The following is a 21,761-nucleotide window of genomic DNA, read 5'->3' on the forward strand; positions in this document are numbered from 1 at the left end:
TGATCAATAAATCTGAGAATCCAACTGAATAAAGATGAGACACTTTCTGGGTGCTGCACCACGACACTCCTTGTAAACTCTTGTGTATACAGTCAACAGTCACCTTTCACTTACTCTCACCACATTGAAATGTCCCTCACAGAATGAGGACGAGCTCCTGATCCGATCACTGCAGTTACAGTCACACTCTAGTTAGGATCACTCGCACGTATCAGTCATACAACTGCTTTCTAATCCCACTCAGTTTGGGACAAAAAAAACATTACATTAGAAGGTTCACAAGGTGCTGTACGGTATTGAAAAGTACAGCAGCACAATATAGACCACTGCACTGTGTGCTTACAGCTTTCCACTGTTTTTAATTATTGTTACACAGGTACAGTATATATTGAAGACATTTTATTAAGCAACGCTATTCTAATCAATGCAGTACCTCATGCTACATATGACATCAATGCTGCTTCTCTGTTTTTAACCCTTATTTTGACAGGTTATAGATGATAAGCCCTTTGTGATGATTTTAGAAGGGTATATCTGTACATTGAAATCCATTGGTTAACTCTTCAGTCACTAAATAGATTAAAATAAAAGGTTTAAATCCTGAGTCCCACTGAACAAACTAGTCCCTGACAGGACTGGGCATAGTACTGGCTGTTTATTCAAGGAGCCTCTGCCATGTACTTGGACTCAGGGGTTAACTAGCTGGCTAGAGAAGGAGATTGCTTAGTTCTATGCAAAAAAAGCACAATCTTAACGGTAAAGATAAAAGACCACGTAAGGAAGTAATAGTAAATCAGTCATAAAACACACATGCAGAAGAAGCTAGCTTTAACCACAGCCACAAATACATAACCGGTTAAAAATGATCCTAGTAACAGCAACTCATTTATTCACTATGATATTAATAACTACAGCAGAGATCATTCAAACACTGTCTCTTCCTGCAGAGCCTCGCCCAGCTGTTAACACTATTTTGTGATATGCAGTTTAAGAAGAGTTGCAAACTCAGAATGCAAACTATATACCCCACTCAGCCCCCTGCTTGCTCACTAAATATATTGGTACCCCTGAACAAATAATCACCCCACCTTCCAATATAGAGAGTGTCCCGCCTTTTCTTAATACAGAAAGGCATTTGCCCTTGCAAACACAGTGTTACACCACATGGGAAAACAGTAACAGTACCTTAAAGCTCACGTACACTCATTTCATAGTTCAGGTCGTGGGAGTGTTCAGACTTTATGTCGTATCAATATTATTGGGGCAAAATCTAGGTTTTTCTAATCCAAGTTCACGTTGTCAAGCCAACGAATGAACAACAAATGCATTAATTCATCGGTGCCAATGCAGGCATGATCCCATTCTGTTTAATCCCCCTACCTGATTGATGGGGGTGTGCACCACCACCCCTCCGACGATGGCTGTCTTGTAGGGTACCTGCTGTTTTCTGTTCTGGGGATCCACTGAGGTTCTGCTGGTTTCTGTTTTAGGAGCGATACTGCACTCTTTTGGTACCTAGGAAGAAACCGTGTCATCAGATATGCGTTACTTCAATCACGTTTGCCACAATCTCACCTAAACCGTCTGTAAGAAGCTTTAAATTACTATTTTTTTATGATGCCCCTTACCTTATGTTTCCAAGCATTATACATGTTTTATTTTTGGGGGTTTTTTTTTATTGCAATTACTTGCATACTGTAAGTCTGTTTTGAGGTGCTTTTACCTGTGTTCAGGAGCTGCTCTTCAATTTAAATATAGAAATGCAATACAAGTCCAAAGCAATAGTCCAAATGACATGAAAACTGCGTAGTAAAATTATATTAACCAGGTTTTTTTTGCAAAATACCATTTAATAAAATGTGGTTCTTTCAAACCCTTAAGTTTGAGATTAGCACAGTGAACTGCACTGCATTTAAACACAAACACACAAACACACACCCACCCACACACACATTAAACTTTGCTTTGAACTAGGTCAGTCTGTGAGTCACACAGGCATGTTCCTGCTGCAGTAGGAGGTTATGAAAGTTACATTTTTTTTCCACATGGTGTTTTTGTTTAGATTTTACCCCACAAGCTTATGTGGTGACAAGGAGCTGAAATATTTACCATGTAATATCTTTCTTTATATTGTACCAGTAGGTTAAAAAAAAAAAAAAAAATCTGTTTGTGAATACGGTTGTTCATTCAACAGCCCTGGAGTTTTGTGCTGTTTTATTTTTGTTTTCTGGTTACCCCTGGGAATGGTTAGGCCAGGCCTGTCACTTTCCTCTGCTCATCAGAGCCACGCAGCAGACAGCCACTTCAGGAAGCACAAGCGAGCGCAGTGAGCATCACTTCCTGTCTTTCAGATATAGGACTGGGTGCAGCTGTCGGAGACGATCAGTCAACTGACTGTACAAACCACAGATCCCTGGCCTTTGATAAATCAGAGCCGACACCATTAAATATTAACAAGAGGGTGTGAAGAACGTAACATTGCCCAGAAAATACCAACAGAACCTGTAGTAGCTCTACCAGAACAATTAGCAGACCACAGCATGGATGACACCACAATGGATTTGGAACCAACATAGTGTTCCCATTGTCGGGTACCAATATAATCCGGGATGCATCCACCAGCGATTTTTAGATGTAATCCTGGGATAACAACAGGTGCTGTAAAATGCTTTAATAACATACAGTGGTGGCTTATCCCAGCGGGGTACAGGTTAACTTTAGATATCCCTTTCTGTTTCAGTCATCACATCCTGGTCAGTTTTTAATCTTGGATGTTAAAAGCACCCCTCTCTATAGAGCTCTCAAACATGTCTCTTAAGAACAGCTGGTACACCACAATGTAACTAGGGCTGTAATTTGTTCACAGTTACAAATGGCTTATTCAGTGTAGAATACACATACACACACACACACGGTTGAATTGAGTACTGTAGCAAGTGTGTGCTGGGGAGGGAGATCAATTAAATGTGTTGTGTAAATGACACCTGAGAAGAGATTTTGGACAGAGTGCAATCACACTTTCTTTTAACTGCAACTTATTTCACAGAAAAAAAGTAAATTAAATCAATTTTAATATTAACATGTTTCTCAGTTGTGATTTGAGATACACCAATGGCTTAACAGGTATCAATTTGATTTCAATATAAAAGTCAGGGTAAAACACTGAAAATCAGAAGCCCTAATTATAGATTTAAAACATATTAGGATTATTCAATAGACAATACTTTACAAAAATGTCATTGACTGTTATTCTGAGTGGCAACAACCTTTACCTTTAACTTATACATATAAATACAGTATTTTAAAATGAAGAACTTTTGATTGAATGAATATATAGACAGGTAGAACACACATAACTAAATACCCCCCATGTAGTCTCATTGTTTTACAATAATCGCATTTCACCCTCTGATGACTTGGAGGTGGCATTTTAATAATAAAAATGGAAATTCTACCAAAATATGAAAAAATAAATTTAACAAAATAGCAAAAAGCTTATATTACCACCGATACTGTACTACTGTGGTCATGTGTTGTTTGGGAGTAGACAGGTATAAATGACACCATGCTTCATGTTATCTTGTTTATGTAAATACATCCCAAACAGAACATAGCATGCTAATTAAAGTGAAAAGTGTGCATTTGTTTTTGAGTGACAGCATGAGCCCGATAACCACGGTTCCAGGTTCCCCCGCCCCCCGCCCCTCTCAGATCTCTATCGGATGTCGTCAAAAGTTCAAAACTTTGTGCCGGGGACAAAAATAATTTTTGGCTCTCGACCAAATCCTTCAGCGCACATTGTGCGCGTGGGAGCGAACATTCTACAGCTCTGGTCACTGAAATGGCATTTCAGTCTCAAAACTGGTATTTCAAGATATTTCACAATTTAAACATAATATTTATTTTTTACAGCAGAAAAATATAGCGTTAATGGATAATTTTCTCTGGAGTTATTATATAACAAATGTTGTAAATATTTAAATGCTGACCTGAAAAACAGTAAATGGTAAATTGTGGAATACTTAGTTTTTTATGCCCACCTTTTTAAAGACTAATTTCACCATAAAACAAAATAAAAACATAAATAAATGTAAAAATAACAAGAGACCATCTTTAGCAGAAATATTTCCGATCTTTGATGCAGCTGATGTCTTTTACATTGAAGACATTTTAAAGAAACAATGTAGCTATCTGCAGTGTGTTCAATAATTTCCAAGAAGCAACCTAAACTAGTTGTCAGATTAAAAAAAAAAAAGTGTATTTACACTATTCTTTCGGAAACGGGAATTTTCACTGGGAGCTACATATTACACGGCAATGGATACATTTCACGGAAATTGTGATAAACAAGAAAAAAAATACCCTTAACCATAACCAATGTAAGTCCAACCGCTAATGATTTAAAATAGTACAGTCTCATAAAAAAGGCAAGTTCCAACATGCAAGGCCTGTCTGTGGAGATCCTGAGTCATGACAATACTTGTTTTTTTTTTTGGTTTTAATTATAATCTGCGCTGTGGCCTGCAAAACAAAAGGCTGAAGAATTAAGTCATCCAACTCACTCCCTTAAATTGAAGTTGTTCAGTTTATTATCTGTAGGTTTGTCAGTTTAGGACATTAGTGTTCACAGTCAACGCAGGTTAAACTGCATACGCTTAGCGAGTGCTTTCGTCATGTGTTGCTGACAGTGAACAGGGTGGTAGCTGGCTTGCTTTCATTGATGTTTACAGTGGTTTTGCACAGCAGGGCTAAAGCTAAACCATGTCTTAGATCTCTACTAAAAAGAATGTCATGGTTGTAAATACAGAATTACAGAAAAGTGGATCATTTTTGACTTGCATCCCCTGTACACTGTACAACTATGGCCAAATGTTTTGCATCACCTAGAATTTTAGGATTGAGACATAATTAAAAAAAATAAAAAAAATATATGATTATTATGAAAATAATCATAATTAATTGAATATCATGTATCAAAGAAACTACAAAATGATCTTGCAAAAGTCTACCAGAAACCATAATAGTATTACAGTATTTCATGTTGGATTTCTAAATGTCACATTTTTCAATGTCAGTTTTTCATTAAGTATAGGGAAAAATACAAAGCGGTATGTAATTCAATATGTTAGCATAACATTATTCAGCAGGTTTCATTCGACTTTATGAAGCAAAATTAGTTAATTCTAGAGGGTGATGCAACATTTTTGACCACGACTGTATATACAAATGTCAAAATGTAAGTGCGATGTACAGACCGTGTGGAATCTGTCTGTCATTCACTCAAATCTGTTTAATTTTACACCATAATGCTAAGCAGATTTGTGTTTGATGCATAAACAGAATACTCATTCATAGAGTGCTTTGATCCTACTAAAAAGACAGTGCCAAAAAACATTGAGGTGTTGTACAAGATAACATGTAAAAATGTAATTGTGTCTTATGCATAGATAGGTTGTCTGAACGGGTCTGATTCGGGTCACTTAATTTAGAAAGTTTTTTAGAAAGGTTAATTGATTTTTTTGTGATGAAATATGTTAGCCATAAAACTAAGACTAGACAAGGCATTTTTAATATGGTACACATCACAAATTAAAACAGGGTCCCAACTGGTACAGATCAGTGAGAGTCTACAGCAGCTTGTGGAGAATACATCTCAAGCAGGTCATAGTGCTGCAGTGATAAGGAAGCGACAGCCAGAGGTGTCACTCCGGGGTTCTCTGACGCAAGTATTTTTAGCAGCTCGGCTCCTTAGTGCTGCCCTGGCAGACAGAGCAAGCAAAGCAGGCTTCCTGCACCTCCTCTGATGTGCCACGTCTGAGTGCTGTAGTGACGAAACTGATTGAGCACACCCGATAAACTCCTCTCTGATCAGCGTGTTATTTCCATAGTACTGGCAATGAGTTTGTGACAGGGACCCTGAGAGACTCCCCTCTCCTGACCTGAACACCCCCTGCCACTCGGGGATCTCTCAAGAACTGACAATAATGCTGAGTTGAGACGAACCGTGTGGAGCTTTTGTAATGTCCGCTGTGATCGATCTTGAAGCCAATCAGGTGAAAGGTAAAGTATGAGCAGAGAGTGGATCAGTTTAAACGAGAATATCCTAAGTAGAAAAAAATTAACTTTCCACTATAGCTTGATTGGGTTATTTATAACCTCCTACTGCTGCATGTAATAGCAGAATAAGACATTTTTCTTACAGTAAGTGTCACTTATCCTAAGTTTATATATTATAATTCTGAATATTGAATATGATAAACAATTAGCCCTTACAGTGTTTTTATACACTGAGATATATTTATAAAAGTATTTAACCTGCATATTTTGGATGCTGACTAGTTTCTCATAACTTTTTTTTCCATTTCGACTGGGTGTTTTTGTTGTTAAGGATAACAAATTGTGCTCTGGTTAAACATTTACACAAAAATCTAACTGTATAACACTTATGTCTAAATGTTTAAACTCTAAACTATTAGCGCCCCCAGTTCACATAAGGCTAAACTTCTGGAGAAAATACTGCAGTAAAGATTTAAATTTTTGAGTTAAAACGGAACATGAATGCTTCTTACACAACAAAAAAAGGAAGTGAGGTAAAACTCCTTCCTTAAAAAAACTGTTGTAACGTTGCTCCGGCCTGCATTCCCAGAACACCAGAGCATTGGGCTGCAGCGATGCAGAACCACAATGTTGGAGAAAGGAGAACCAGGAAAATGTTTATTACATTTTAAATTATTTTTTTTTGTTTTATCAATAATATAAAAGCACTAATTGTCAGGTGAAAACTGACTCTGACTGGAAGGCGAGGGGAACTCCTTTTCTGTCTAGAAAGCCACCCATTCCTGGTTCTCTCCTTTTTAAAATCCCATTGTCTCATAAGTGGCCTTTTGGTTTCCCTTCCCCACCAGCCCCCCCCCCCCCCCCCCACTTGGTTTTTAGAAGCTACTAAACAAAACATAATCAATTCAATCACAGTTTTGACAAAGTATTATTATTTTTTTTAATTTCTTCAATATTGAAATTAGTTTAGATTCATATACTGTGTCTGTGTGATCCTGTTCATAAGTTGTTGGGCTACAGTTTCCAGCCTCACTCAAACAATATGAACCCCAGTTTCTCTAAACACCGATGACAGTGTTTTGGCATTTACTCATATTTGTTTTGCCCACCCCCCGTAACACTAAAATTCTAAAATAGCTTCCTAACTTCCCTAATTGGAGACCACAGCATTCCAAAAGAATCACAGTGCAAGCTCTCTGTGACATCATCTGCTTTCTGTCACCCTCTGGTCTGAGAGCCGCATTGAAAGCCACTGAGCCCAGCTCTGTGTTTACACTGTAATAATGGCAGAGCTGTTCACATGGGAACCTTGTGTGAAACCCATGGTTATGAGCTTCCTTGTAAATTAATTCTTTTCAGTTACATGCTATGAAGCACAAGATTAAAATTATTTAGTTGAAAACAGGGCTACGCTCTCTGAGGTTTACTAAACTGTCCCATTTCCACTTGCTGTAGATTCTAGGATGTATGCATTGATCGAAATGCTGCTGCCCTGATTTGACTGTATTTTTATTGCATGTAATAATGTTGTTAAGGGCGTCCAAAAATCTGCAGGATGGTAAATAGAGCTCTGAGTTTTTGATTACTGACCATGTGGCTAGTCATGTGAGGCATGTGTCATGCAAAAGTCATTTTTTGTTTACTGTATACAAGACACGTTTTGTAAAGTGTTCAACATAACCCATGTCTGCTGTTAAAACGGCCCCTTTCTACGCTTTCTAACTAGGAAACTTTTCATTTATATGTAGGCTTCAGCAGGCAGGTAATGTGTGGGCTATTGATTTTTCTTTTGCAAATCTGTTGGCACATAAAACAGGCAAATATCTACTACTATCTATATATATACTCAAGTACTTTAAATCACCCTATAAGTTACGAGAATGGATTGCTAGCAATTGTGTCGTCTATTCTGATTTTAAGAAGATCATATTGGGATATGTATATATTGGGATATGTATCATGCTGTGAAAAATCTGTACTGTGGTGTAAAAGCATTTTTTTTACTGCGCAGTAGAAGACAAGAGGAAATGAAAGTACATTCAGACTGCAAACTTGAATACCTGATTAACACTTCAGCAGAACAAGATCACTATGTGCGAAAACAGTAGAGAAAATAGCGTTTCCCTGCTACCGCTAAAGTAAGGTGAGAAATCAATAATGCTGGTGGTTTCGCTTACTAAGAAAAACAAAACGCTTAACTGCCAACCCCGGGAATAATGATGGTAACAAACCAGTAATATGTAAGTCAGCTATCATGCTGTGCAATTCATTTTTGTGTTAAAATAAGCAGTCATTTTGCACAGTGTCAGACTTACCGTAATCTTTGTGGCTTTATTCAAAGCATCCACCCATTCACGAAGATCATTCTTGTCATTCGCTTGCAGGAGATAGCGTCTGGATAATGCATTGATTACTACAAGAAAAGGAAGACTCTTGTTTAAGATAATCAGGAGTTAATGTCATGTTGCAAGGTAATTAGTGAAATTCCCGAGTCAATAAACGAAGCAGTTTCATTATTACCGAGAAACACGCCACTGCAATGCCCATTATTCCTATTAATCTACAACTTTTTAAAGCTATTTATTTACCTTTGTTTGCCTGAAATAATCATGGCAGTCTACTGAAAGAGTTAACTCTGAGAGCAGGGTTTGAGCGTCCCTGTGTAGTGTTTCATCAGTCAGCCAGGGTTTTAGTACAGGTGACATTAATTAGTTTCACCTCTCAGCTGTGCTTTATTTGTCGTTATTGAGTAATAACAGAACGCTGACCTCCTTAGGAAACAATAGAGGGTCAGTGTTTGGTTGTTGTGTCATGCCACATAACGCATGGGTTAACATGTTGTGAATACCGGTATTATTTAACATGGCAAAAGACCCACACAATCCATAAATACAAGGGCATATGACATATTTTTGTAAAATGGGGAACTGTTTTAGCTATACACTTTTTTTTTTTTTTCTGTGCAGCTATTTGCTACTTAAGATCCAGATTTTAAGTAATGTGTGTGCGGCCTTTTGAAATCTCATGTCTTCAATGATAATAATAATAATACCTTTATTTTTATATAGCTCCTTTCATAGTGGACCACCATCACAAAGCACTTTACAAAGGTTGGCTGCAAACTTAAGCACATCCCCTTAACCATGGCATACTTAACGCTGGCATTCCAACAGACATTTGCCTTATATAGACTGTAGATTTGCAGAAGTTACCAAAATGATCTTGTTCGTGCCTTCCAAGCACTTTTTACTCGGAATGCCCTTAACTCACCAAAGCAGAATTCCGTCTTCGGTTTCTGTTTCATAGTCGCTTCACTGACCTGAATCAGACGTTAGAGAAAGAAATCAGTTTAAATAAAATTCATATTAAAGCACAATAGACTCTAGCTAATCCCGGACGCTGTTCAGATTAGTAATACTGTACCGAGAAAGTGCCCTTCTAGCTTTATGGTTTTAATACTTTCAATGAATCAATGTTCAGAAACAGCTCTCTAGCTGCTTCTGCTAGTCTGTAATGAAAAAAAAAGAGAAAAGGATATTTATATATATATACAGACGTGCTCAAATTTGTTGGTACCCTTACAGCTCATTGAAATAATGCTTCATTCCTCCTGAAAAGTGATGAAATTAAAAGCTATTTTATCATGTATACTTGCATGCCTTTGGTATGTCATAGAATAAAGCAAAGAAGCTGTGAAAAGAGATGAATTATTGCTTATTCTACAAAGATATTCTAAAATGGCCTGGACACATTTGTTGGTACCCCTTAGAAATGATAATAAATAATTGGATTATAGCGATATTTCAAACTAATTAGTTTCTTTAATTAGTATCACACATGTCTCCAATCTTGTAATCAGTCATTCAGCCTATTTAAATGGAGAAAAGTAGTCACTGTGCTGTTTGGTATCATTGTGTGCACCACACTGAACATGGACCAGAGAAAGCAAAGGAGAGAGTTGTCTGAGGAGATCAGAAAGAAAATAATAGACAAGCATGGTAAAGGTAAAGGCTACAAGACCATCTCCAAGCAGCTTGATGTTCCTGTGACAACAGTTGCAAATATTATTAAGAAGTTTAAGGTCCATGGAACTGTAGCCAACCTCCCTGGGCGCGGCCGCAAGAGGAAAATCGACCCCAGATTGAACAGAAGGATAGTGCGAATGGTACAAAAAGAACCAAGGATAACTGCCAAAGAGATACAAGCTGAACTCCAAGGTGAAGGTACGTCAGTTTCTGATCGCACCATCCGTTGCTTTTTGAGCGAAAGTGGGCTCCATGGAAGAAGACCCAGGAGGACTCCACTTTTGAAAGAAAAACATAAAAAAGCCAGACTGGAATTTGCTAAAATGCATATTGACAAGCCACAATCCTTCTGGGAGAATGTCCTTTGGACAGATGAGTCAAAACTGGAGCTTTTTGGCAAGTCACATCAGCTCTATGTTCACAGACGAAAAAATGAAGCTTTCAAAGAAAAGAACACCATACCTACAGTGAAACATGGAGGAGGCTCGGTTATGTTTTGGGGCTGCTTTGCTGCGCCTGGCACAGGGTGCCTTGAGTCTGTGCAGGGCACAATGAAATCTCAAGACTATCAAGGCATTCTGGAGCGAAACGTACTGCCCAGTGTCAGAAAGCTCTGTCTCAGTCGCAGGTCATGGGTCCTCCAACAGGATAATGACCCAAAACACACAGCTAAAAGCACCCAAGAATGGATAAGAACAAAACATTGGACTATTCTGAAGTGGTCTTCTATGAGTCCTGATCGGAATCCAATCGAACATCTATGGAAAGAGCTGAAACGTGCAGTCTGGAGAAGGCACCCATCAAACCTGAGACAGCTGGAGCAGTTTGCTCAGGAAGAGTGGGCCAAACTACCTGTTAACAGGTGCAGAAGTCTCATTGAGAGCTACAGAAAACGTTTGATTGCAGTGATTGCCTCTAAAGGTTGTGCAACAAAATATTAGGTTAGCGGTCCCATCATTGTTGTCCATGCCATTTTCATTTGTTTTATTATTTACAATATTATGTTGAATAAAAAATCAAAAGCAAAGTCTGATTTCTATTAAATATGGAATAAACAATGGTGGATGCCAATTACTTTTGTCAGTTTCAAGTTATTTCAGAGAAAATTGTGCATTCTTCGTTTTTTGTGGAGGGGTACCAACAAATTTGAGCACGTCTGTATATATATATATATACATAATGCATGTATGCATATTTCTTTCTGCATTCAGAGATTTAGGTAACTTCTATTCCAAGTTGGAAGGCTTGAGTTCTGTCAACCAACAATCCTAACTGGGGATATCACAATCCCAGATGAAACCATATCTTATAGAAGATCTGGTCCTCACTGGTTCAGATTAGTATATTTACTGTACTTCCTAATGTAGTGGTCATACTCAGTACTGTTTATGCTAGATTAGCAGATCTCTCTGCCAGTGCTGTACTTCTTTTAAAGACTGCTTTTGTAATTGAGCAGTCAGCCTTGGCAGCATCAATAGCAACTCAGTTAATATTTAAATCCTAATACATTCATGATGTAGACAAGAACACTAGGCACAGCTGTTACTCTTAGTTCTCTCTGCAGGTCCATGTGTGTGTTTTTTTTCTTTTTTTTTTTTTTGAAGTTTTATTTATTTAAATTATCTTCCCAGCCCCAAACAATGCCTAATTGCATTTCTAGTAGGCTCTGCTTTTACTACAATAATGATGTAGCATACTTGAAAAGCAGTCATTTGACCCAGAAAAGCATTGACCCTTAAAAGGCCTACAATGTAATACAGTAAAACATTGCTTTAATTCCACCTCAGTTAAAAGGCAATAATCCCCATTTTCTCCCATTGACACCAAAAAAGGCACCTTCAAAAGTTCAACCAGTCCAGGATTTACTATGAGATTGATTAGCCACAGTGTATAAGGTAACACGCTCAAGTGTCTCTTATTAGACTCATAGTAAAACCAGGAATGGATCAAAGTGCTATGCAAAGGGAGTCTTATTCCCATCTCTGCCATATTAAGCAGTCACGAACACATTAAGCCACTGTTAAATGACCTCTAAAAGACAAACATGCTCTGAAAAATGGGATGCAACAATATGTAACTCATTTTCACATTTTGATTTGGATTGAAAACTAAGCTAAAACTGTATATTAGGACTGCTTGCATGAAAGACGGGTATCTCCCTACGAGTCACGTGTTTTATTTGTAAAAGCATTGTGATTGGATATTAACATGGAAATGTTGCACTTAATCAACCAATCACAAGATGGGTGATTTTTCAAAGAATAAAAACATCCCTTTCAAGTTAGAAAATTGAAAAACAAACAGCCCAGCTTTGACGAAATGGTAAAGGCGTCTTTACTGAGCGATAGAAAAATGACAGCGCTAGTCTGTCTGTCACATTTATCATTTCTGGAACCGTTTTGCTCACTATCCTGTAAATCAATTCCAATCTTCACTTCGACCACTTGAGCCGATTTTTCAATATACTGTATTTTTTTAAAATCCAAATCCAACCTAATAAGAAGGATTGCCCCTTTTCCAGTTTGGTATCATCCATGCTTGAAGACACCAGCACCTAGGGATAGGTGTAAACCTGCTGCCATGCAAACAAGAAAGCGTTTGAGAGTTTACCTTTGAGATATACGTCAACTGAAGGCTCCCGACAGCATTTGTCCCACTGGGAAGATTCTAAGGGAACGCAGTAGAGGAGGACAGTGTCAGTACTTTGGAATAGCACAGCTTCAAGACAAAGGTGCAGAGGTCCATTCCATTGGCCTTAATCATTGTAGATCACCATCAAAAAATAAGGCCCTTTAAAACTCAGATCTCTAAGTGCATGCAAGTTATTTTACCCCTGCTCTTCTCCTCAATCTACAATGTCCATTTTATGTTCCAATCCAATGACCACCGAATTCAAGCTGAATACAAACCCAGAAATTAGCATCAGTCCTCCTTGGTCTTCAGGACGGCGGTATCTGGACAGTCTTTCATTTTGGGCAGCCACCTGTTTGCAGGCAGACCACTCGGTTCAAGGTTATATGCATCTCTGATCTACCTCATTTTAAATTCCTAATGATCCCTAACAATGTGCCCACACACCCAGTCCTTTACAAATTGAAATATGTTCAACTAATTCAAAAGTGAAAAGAGGAAATAGTTAGTGAGCATGACAACAAATGATCTTACAGATAATTGTTTTAAATGTCTGAATTGTTTTAAATGTCAGGAAATTAAACAGGTAATACAAGCCCAGAATTGTGTCCCTTAACCAATGTGGACCCATCTAACTTCCTTTCCATGTGGAGGATTACAGTAAGCGTGGAAGTCTTAAATTGGGTAACTGCTACCTGACACAGTCTTACAAGCAAAATCTATTGTGGTCCAGACAAAAGCAGTAATGTCTCCAGGTTTTTTTTATTAGCTTATTCAAGTCTAACTTCCTGTTTTCAAAAGTATTTTGGTATCTGTAGCATGTTTTAATATTTCCATTGAGGGTGGGAAAATAAAACCATAGTAAAACATATTCTTAAATTTCTTTACCCAGTGGCCTGTGGTTTTAGGTCCACACATCCTACCTAATTTTCATTTTGGACTACCTATTAAAGTTAGTAGGGCAGTCAATTCCACTGTCGTATATGAGGGTATAAAAAAGTATTGCTCATATACTTTACATGTAATTCTTTATTTTTACTGTCCCCATAACTGTTTGTGATATTTGCAAGCAGAATGACTGAAATGTGATACTGGTGGTATATCAAGTTGCTCCAGGAGCCCCCTCATCTATAAGTCTTACCTGTGGATTGTCCATGTACCACAGCAGGAAGTTTTTCAATTTGTCCAGTATGAAGTACCTTCGCTGGAACTTTTCATTTTCTTCAATATCCAGAAAGCCACAGACACGATTAATACGATCGACATAAGGCATTCCTGTCTCTGTCTCATTACCCTGTGAAAAAAAAAAATCAGGTCCATTTCATTAGGACAAATAGATTCAGGTTACAAAATAATAAAACAACTTTCTCATAGCCCAACCCTTTTTCACACCAAGTAAAACTTTTTTTTATTTTAGTTTCTCAAATCTCACCCATTTCCACAGGCACGCTGTTAAGAGCAATTGGCTACAATAGACTATTGTTTGCTTGCCAAATGTGTTCCCGGCCCAGCACTGGCACTTCATAATGACACTTTATAATAACACAATTGTTTAAATGAAAGCGATGGTGGCCCCATTGGCATTATAAAGAATACCAATGGTGGCATCATAAACTTTGATTTACTTCAGGCCAGGGTTATTTTGCTATTCACGCATAAGAACATAGAAGATTTAAGAACGAGAGGAGGCCATTCAGCTCATCAGTGCTTGCCCAGCTACTAGCACCTGGGTTATCTCAACACTTTTTCACAAAGGGTCTTAAAGGACCCCAGTGATTCAGCATCAGCAACATAGCTAGGTAACCCTTACATTCCCCACTCTCTGTGTAGTCTCCACTGATTTCCAGCTGTGTCCTCTGGTCCTGGTTTCTGTTCTGTGCTTAAAATATTGGCTTGGGTTAACTTTGTCAACTCCTTTTACGTTTTTAAAGATTTCAGTCAAGGGCCCCCGCCCCCCCCCCCCCCCATTCTTCTTTGTTCTAGGCTAAATCGATTCAGTTCCCTCAATCTATCTTCAGAGCTCATTCCTTTCAAGCCCTGGGATTAGTCGGACTGCTCTTCACTGGACTCTCTCAAAGACCACAATGTCCTTTTTGTAATGTGCAGACCTGAACTGAGCAAAGTATTCTAAGCACGGTCTCGCCAGTGCATTGAAGCTTCAATATTAGGTGTATATAGAACTATTATATACAGTATATATATATATATATATATATATATATATATATATATATATATATGTATATATATATATACACCTAATAGTGAGAACTAGTCCATCTTTCTTAAAAGTCATTAATGGCATTTTTGTCAAAACAAACCTTAGTCATGCTTTCTGTGGGTTTCTATTGGCAGATAAAAAAAAAAAACATGTGTTTAAATGTTAACAAACATCTGATCTCTTTGGTTTTCTTTATATAGTAACACAAACTTATCAAAAAATGTTGGATCCACCCAGAATTACTGCAAACATCATAAAGGTAAGGGGATGATAACAAATAATTTGAAGTGCTGTAATAAAGCCAGTAAGATAATGGATAACACTCTTTTAAATGAAAACAGTGTTCTTTTATTTGTATCACAGCCTGCTTCTCCAGCTTATTTGACTAGCAACGTATTTAGCCTTGGCCTGATTATATATGTATATAATATTGTGTGTTTATATATAGACTCTTTCCATTCAGTCATGCTCCTGCTGTAATAATGATAATCGCTGTGTCAGTCTCCAAATACCATGAGCAACTTTAATGGTTAACCATGTGGGGTGCAGCTTGCATTTAACTTTGTGTTCATCTGCCCAGAAACCAACTTTGTCCAACACATATTTTTTAAATCATGCATCAGAAAGGGAGAAGTCACTGTAATCCCTCAGATCTTGTTTGGAGAATTGCTGGCTGTTCTACTGTATCTAGAAACTTAGGTCAGGTTTGAGTAGTTTACCTACAGTTCCTTTCATGTTTTACCTAGATAAATATTAATGTAGTATTGTGTGGCACCAACAAAAGAAACCCTCTTGAAAATTATTAAATGAAAGCTGAATAGAATAGTATATTAGGCCTCAAGGCATGCCAGATCACTTCTTTACATGTACAGAGTAAATCTAATCATTATTTTCTCAGTTGAATGTGCATCCATTTCAACAGTATAGTACAGCACTAGCAAAGTACTAGGACAAACATTTGAATAGTAATTTACGCATGACATTTTCAGGCAAAAAATTACCTTGTACTGCAAAATAACAAAAAAAATGAATATGCAGAAATGTTTTGACGGTCCTTAAGTATATAGGCAAGCAGAATTTTGCATAGTGCTAATAATATCCCTGTGAAGTCACTGATAAGTGACCCTGCCTTGTTGATAAAAGTGAGCCTATGTCATTAAACTGATTCAGAACATGTATTTGTAATACATTCAGTACTTCCTTCATTGTGCATAGTGATCAAACTGTGGGAACTGGCAGGGCACAAAGTACTTCATACACTGAAGAAGGAACTAAAAGAAAAGGTTTGTCTATTTGACTGAATTTTGTCTACATTGTACCTGAGAATTCTGCTTGAAATGTATGTAGTGGCAAAAATGACCATGTTCATATTCTTTCATACTGTTATATATTATTATTATTTATTTCTTAGCAGACGCCCTTATCCAGGGCGACTTACAATTGTTACAAGATATCACATTATTTTTACATACAATTACCCATTTATACAGTTGGGTTTTTACTGGAGCAATCTAGGTAAAGTACCTTGCTCAAGGGTACAACAGCAGTGTCCCCCACTGGGGACTGAACCCACAACCCTCCGGTCAAGAGTCCAGAGCTCTAACCACTACTCCACACTGCTGCCCATATATATGATATATGACTGTATTAAAAAGAAAGGCATAAATGCATTTGTCTGAAATAAATAATACAAAATAATGGTACAGAAGACTATTTCTTTTAGTAGGTAATTAAATGTATTTATTTATTTATTATTTTACCACTGATTTTCTCCCGTGTATGATGTTCCTTCATCTCAGCAATTCCCCAGAGCAGCTCAGGAAAACTGAAGGTCAGTGTACTCCGATCCTGACTTTTTTACTGCAATACATTACAAACAATACTGGACAAGAGGACACCGTTGGAAATGAATTGGAGATAGACTTAGGACAGATGGAAGGAGACACTTCTTCACACAGAGTGGTGAGGGGATGGAATGGGCTACCTAGTCATGTTGTTGAGGTTTGGATCTTTTAAGATCAATCGGCTACTGGGAACCGGACAAGCTTAGATGGGCCGAATGGCCTCCTCTCGTTTGTAAATTTCCTTGCGTTTTTATAAATTACACATTAATACTGAAATGTTAACTTTTTTTACATTTTGAAAGCGTTTTTGCTGTGTTACTAAAGGCAACAGTGATAACAGGGTTGAAGATTTGGTATTGTTTATTAGATTAACTATGACGTGACACCACTAGCTGTTAAGAGCTCAAGAGTCCCTTCTTCAAGTATAAGTGGGAAAAGAAACAGGTGTGGTTATTTGCATGAAAGAATATTCAAACACCCTTGTTCGTCCCAGCATTAGGTGTAATACAATATGTTCTTATATTAAACCCAGCATGCAAGTAAATGTCTCACTGCACTACAGCCAGCACAGAGACATGCATCCTTTAATAAAATGTAAAAAAAAAAAAAAACAGGAACAGATCATTCCTTTGCCTTCTCACGCCAGCAAAGCCATACTCCCTTGAGTTGTGTAAACAGCACTCTCTAATAAAGCACTCTGTGTCGACAACCAGTGTAAACTATGCAACAGTATTACTTCCTGGAAGCTGATGAAAACTGGGTCAGCCAACGGCTAGTCCTTGGACCCTATCTGACATGTTTATGGTAATACCAACGCAGAGACTGGATTAAACTGAACTGTATATACTAGGTAATAGCTACTTTATCAGAGCATTCTTATTTGTTTTTTGAATGATACAAGGTTGTTGTTTTTTTGATAAAGATGCTAGGTTTTAAAATCCATGTTCTTAGCTCTTATGAGATCTATTAACACAAGTATTCTAATGTTGAACTTCTTTCGGCTCTTTTCTTTCTGTTGAAGTTCTTTTAGTTCTTGTATTTTATATAGCAGTGTGGAACATGTGAGCTGCTTTTAGGAGTTCTTGCAAAAAGGAAATAGAATTTGGAATGTTTCTTTTTTTGTTCTTTACAAGAATTGTAATTCCCAGAAGCTTCACGCACTGGATCATCTTCCCAGTAGCAATCGCCTCTTTCCCTGTGACTGACGTGTCAAATGTGTTCCTGCATGCAACCAACCTCAAGATGAATCGGAAGTGTAGCACTAAAGTATCTGCAAGGAGCGATTGATACATTTTCATCACTTCACAAACCATTCAAAATCAAGTTCCTATTAATGTGTGTGTTCTTCATATAGGAAAATGTAAGCACTACTAAGATTTACTGGAACAAGCAGTAAGAGCCGGGAGGACTTTGTACAGCTACAGTAGACCCCTTAATAGATTATCTATTCGAAGGGATTCAAAAAACCATGGAGGGAAACAATGTGATCTTTACAAGATACGTTATACCATTTACATTTCCAGAATATTTATTCTCTTACTCGTATAATTTCTTTTTAGGTGTATTTTGTATTATTCTCTGTTGCTGTTCCTGCCAAGATTATTATTTCCCAGACCTCGTAGCGAATGTACTATATCAACCTCAGAGGCAGCTTCTGAAAAGACTCCTAAATGCAGACTTTCAGATTTTTCAGAAATCGCCACTAGGGGTGTGCAACTGTAATTTCTGTCCCCTCTGGAAATAAACTGTAATTTAGTAAATACAATTATCTACAAAACCAGACCGAGGGGGACAGAAATGACAGCTGCACACCCCTAGTTGTAATGTTTCAAACTGTCTCATTTCAGAACTTATGCTTTTAAAAAAATGGTTGAAAAGGGTCCTTTCTTGCTAGAGTATTTGTCTAGCCTGGTAAATAACGATTTAAGCAGAAGCAATAGAATGAAGAGAACACACAAGTAGTATGATAAAGAGCATGGCTATGGAAAAACACAGTTGACTCATGTATCCTCCTTGTTTACATTCACTTTGTACATTGTTTTCTTTTTCAGCCATCACATCTTTTGAAAACTTTCCATTGAAGCCTCTGGGGATTCCAACACATCTTCTCTCTAAAGCCCCTTTCACACTGGCATGCTTTACCTACCCGGGTCAGGACCTGGTGTCATTTGGGTCGGGTACGCGATTTCACACTGCTTTTGATAAAGCAGGGTTGACCTGGGTGACAGATGCAAGTAAACAATACGTGTATCAATGCCCCAGAAGCAGCTTGTTAATGACACTACCATTCAAGCTTCTCTGAATTGAACCATTAGCCCAAATGTTGACTAAAGCAAATGTTTCTTCATCCCTGCTGCAATCTGGCTCATGATGTGTCTTAAGCAACAAAAATATGGCTAAACAGAATAAACAAAAACATTCCTTGCAGAAGTGAAACCTTCATGCAGGCGTGGCTATTTGTTATTTAATCAGCTGTCATGCATTTTGTCTCGCTCAACCCGGGTCAAAGCATGTCAACCCACATCCTGAGGTGGGCGGCTGGGACCCGGGTTAACCCAGGTATGACCCACGTACGTGACCCGGGTAACCAGAAACGGGTCCAGACCAGGGTAGAAGTGCCAGTGTGGGAGGCTCCCGAGTGCATCCAGTAAAGGCACTCCGTGCGGAGTGCAGGATGTGCCCTATAGCCTGGAGATCGCAGGTTCGAATCCAGGCTATGTCACAGCCGACAGTGACTGGGAGTTCCTAGGGGGCGGCGCACAATTGGCTGAGCGCTGCCTGGGTAGGGAGGGCTTAGGTCGGCAGGGGAATCCACGGCTCACCGCGCATTAGCGACCCCTGTGGCCGATAGGGCGCCTGTGGCTCTGCAGTGGAGCCTCCAGATCTGTGTTGTCCTCCAGGCACTATAGGTCTGGTGGCATTGCTGTGGATCTGCAGTGCGAAAAATGACGGCTTGGCAGGAGCACGTTTCGGAGGACGCGTGTTCCAGCCTCCGTTTCCCGAGTCGACTGGGGGGTTGCGAGCGGTGAGCCGAGGATACAGATAATAATTGGGCATGATAAACCGGGGTAAAATAACTGGCGACGACTAAATTAAAAAAAAAAAAAAAAATGAAGTGCCAGTGTGAAAGGGGCTTAAGTTCAACCTGTACACTGGAATATTGCTATTAACCTGCCTCCTGTCTATGTACAAAATACCACATATGTTCTATATGGTATTTCTTGCATCCATGTTGCAGGTGGGACAGGTTAATAAATGCACTCGGGTGTGCCAGCTGAACTAAGAGAAAACCTGTTTGTGGCCCACCCTCTGTGGCCTCAAAGAGCTCTCAAACATTTGAGTTTTACAAAGTCACCAGAGTGTGATGACTGAAACCGAAAAGGATATACGAAGTGATACTTAACAAGAAGGGTACATTAACTGTGATATTTCAGACCCAAACCAAGTTACTCTTTTAAATAAGAACATGTAAATATAATGTATCACTTTAAATTGTTCAGAGCAGAGTCACCATTGCCTGAACGCTGGCACCTGCTCATTTCAGAAGCACGACTGAGAAGGACACACTAAGAAAAAGTAAAAACTAGTGTTCAAACATGAGTCCACATCCAGCATGCTGACCTCACTGTATTGTCCTAAAAGCCCCACAAAATGTCACATTGTTTGTCCAAAAGCACCTAAAATTACATACATGTTAATTAGTTCTCCTCACATTCAAAACATTTAGTCAAACGGTAACAACAAAATCATTTCCAGGAAACGAAAGGAAGACTGCTGCACAAAAAAACGGCTCTCCTGAAATATAACACGTGTAAACGTGGCAGACTGATTTTGCATAAACACGGTGCACTTTCACTGCAGTTTAAAGGGTTAAAAAATGGAGGGATTTTTATTGTTACCGTTCACTCAAGAAAATACATTCACGTTTTGGAATCTATCTTTCATTTGTTCAAATCACACTGTTTAAGAACATAAGAACATAAGAAAGTTTACAAACGAGAGGAGGCCATTCAGCCCATCTTGTTCGTTTGGTTGTTAATAGCTTATTGATCCCAGAATCTCATCAAGCAGCTTCTTTTTTTTTTTTTTTTTTTTTTTTTTTTAAATTTAGTCGTCGCCAATTATTTTTACCCCGGTTTTCACCCCAATTTAGCATGCCCAATTATTATCTGTATCCCCGGCTCACCGCTCGCAACCCCCCCAACAGACTCGGGAAACGGAGGCTGGAACACGCGTGCTCTGAAACGTGCTCCTTCCAAGCCGTCATTTTTCGCACTGCAGATCCACAGCAACGCCACCAGACCTATAGTGCCGGAGGACAACACAGATCTGGCGGCTCCGCTGCAGAGCCACAGGCGCCCTATCGGCCACAGGGGTCGCTGATGCGCGGTGAGCCGTGGATTCCCCTGCCGACCTAAGCCCTCCCTACCCGGGCAGCACTCAGCCAATTGTGCGCCGCCCCCTAGGAACTCTCGGTCACGGTCAGCTGTGACATAGCCTGGATTCGAACCTGCGATCTCCAGGCTATAGGGCACATCCTGCGAGGCGCGCCTTTTACTGGATGTGCCACTCGGGAGCCCCCATCTTGAGGGATCCTGCACTGCATTGCCTTGGAGCTTGCTGAAAGTAATTTGCTGAATTAGGCTGTTTTATTTAGTTTGGAACTATTTTTTTCCATTATTTGTATTTGGTTTTATAAACTACTTTTTTGGGTTGTTAATAGTTTACAGTATAAATGTTAGCCAAGCTTTTATAAATGTTTGATTTTGCGTAACCGTTAAACGGTTTTCCAAAAATATCCAAATACAGGTGTACAATATAAATGTACAATGTAGGCCCATTTATTTCGTATCCAATACTTATTCCCTGTATTTTCTATATACACAAATTCATTTATAAAAAGTGACGGCTTCTTGACATCTTTTTTGACATGTTAAAGTTTAGATGTTAAATTAAACAGAACCTAAAAACCTGACATTTTAC

The 21,761-nt window shown here is 38.6% G+C and overlaps 1 protein-coding gene across 2 annotated transcripts in view; it reads right to left on the reverse strand.

The window, feature by feature from the left end:
• Nucleotides 1-21,761, reverse strand: part of LOC117397915 (pleckstrin homology domain-containing family A member 2) — a 48,007-nt gene that overhangs the window by 21,299 nt on the left and 4,947 nt on the right. The window contains exons 1-6 of one of the 2 annotated variants that reach the window (XM_059008545.1): nucleotides 15,035-15,053; nucleotides 13,855-14,007; nucleotides 12,693-12,749; nucleotides 9,328-9,376; nucleotides 8,373-8,470; nucleotides 1,381-1,515 (exon numbers count right to left, since the gene is read on the reverse strand). In XM_059008545.1, the coding sequence (XP_058864528.1) occupies nucleotides 1,381-1,515; nucleotides 8,373-8,470; nucleotides 9,328-9,376; nucleotides 12,693-12,749; nucleotides 13,855-14,007; nucleotides 15,035-15,043 (501 nt within the window). In that variant the 5' untranslated portion in view covers nucleotides 15,044-15,053. Of the gene's footprint in view, nucleotides 1-1,380; nucleotides 1,516-8,372; nucleotides 8,471-9,327; nucleotides 9,377-12,692; nucleotides 12,750-13,854; nucleotides 14,008-15,034; nucleotides 15,054-21,761 lie in introns of those variants that run through there. The other variant, XM_059008546.1, reaches the window with a different exon arrangement.

The sequence above is a fragment of the Acipenser ruthenus genome, chromosome 37 (assembly GCF_902713425.1).
Source record: "Acipenser ruthenus chromosome 37, fAciRut3.2 maternal haplotype, whole genome shotgun sequence".
Lineage (NCBI taxonomy): Eukaryota > Metazoa > Chordata > Actinopteri > Acipenseriformes > Acipenseridae > Acipenser > Acipenser ruthenus.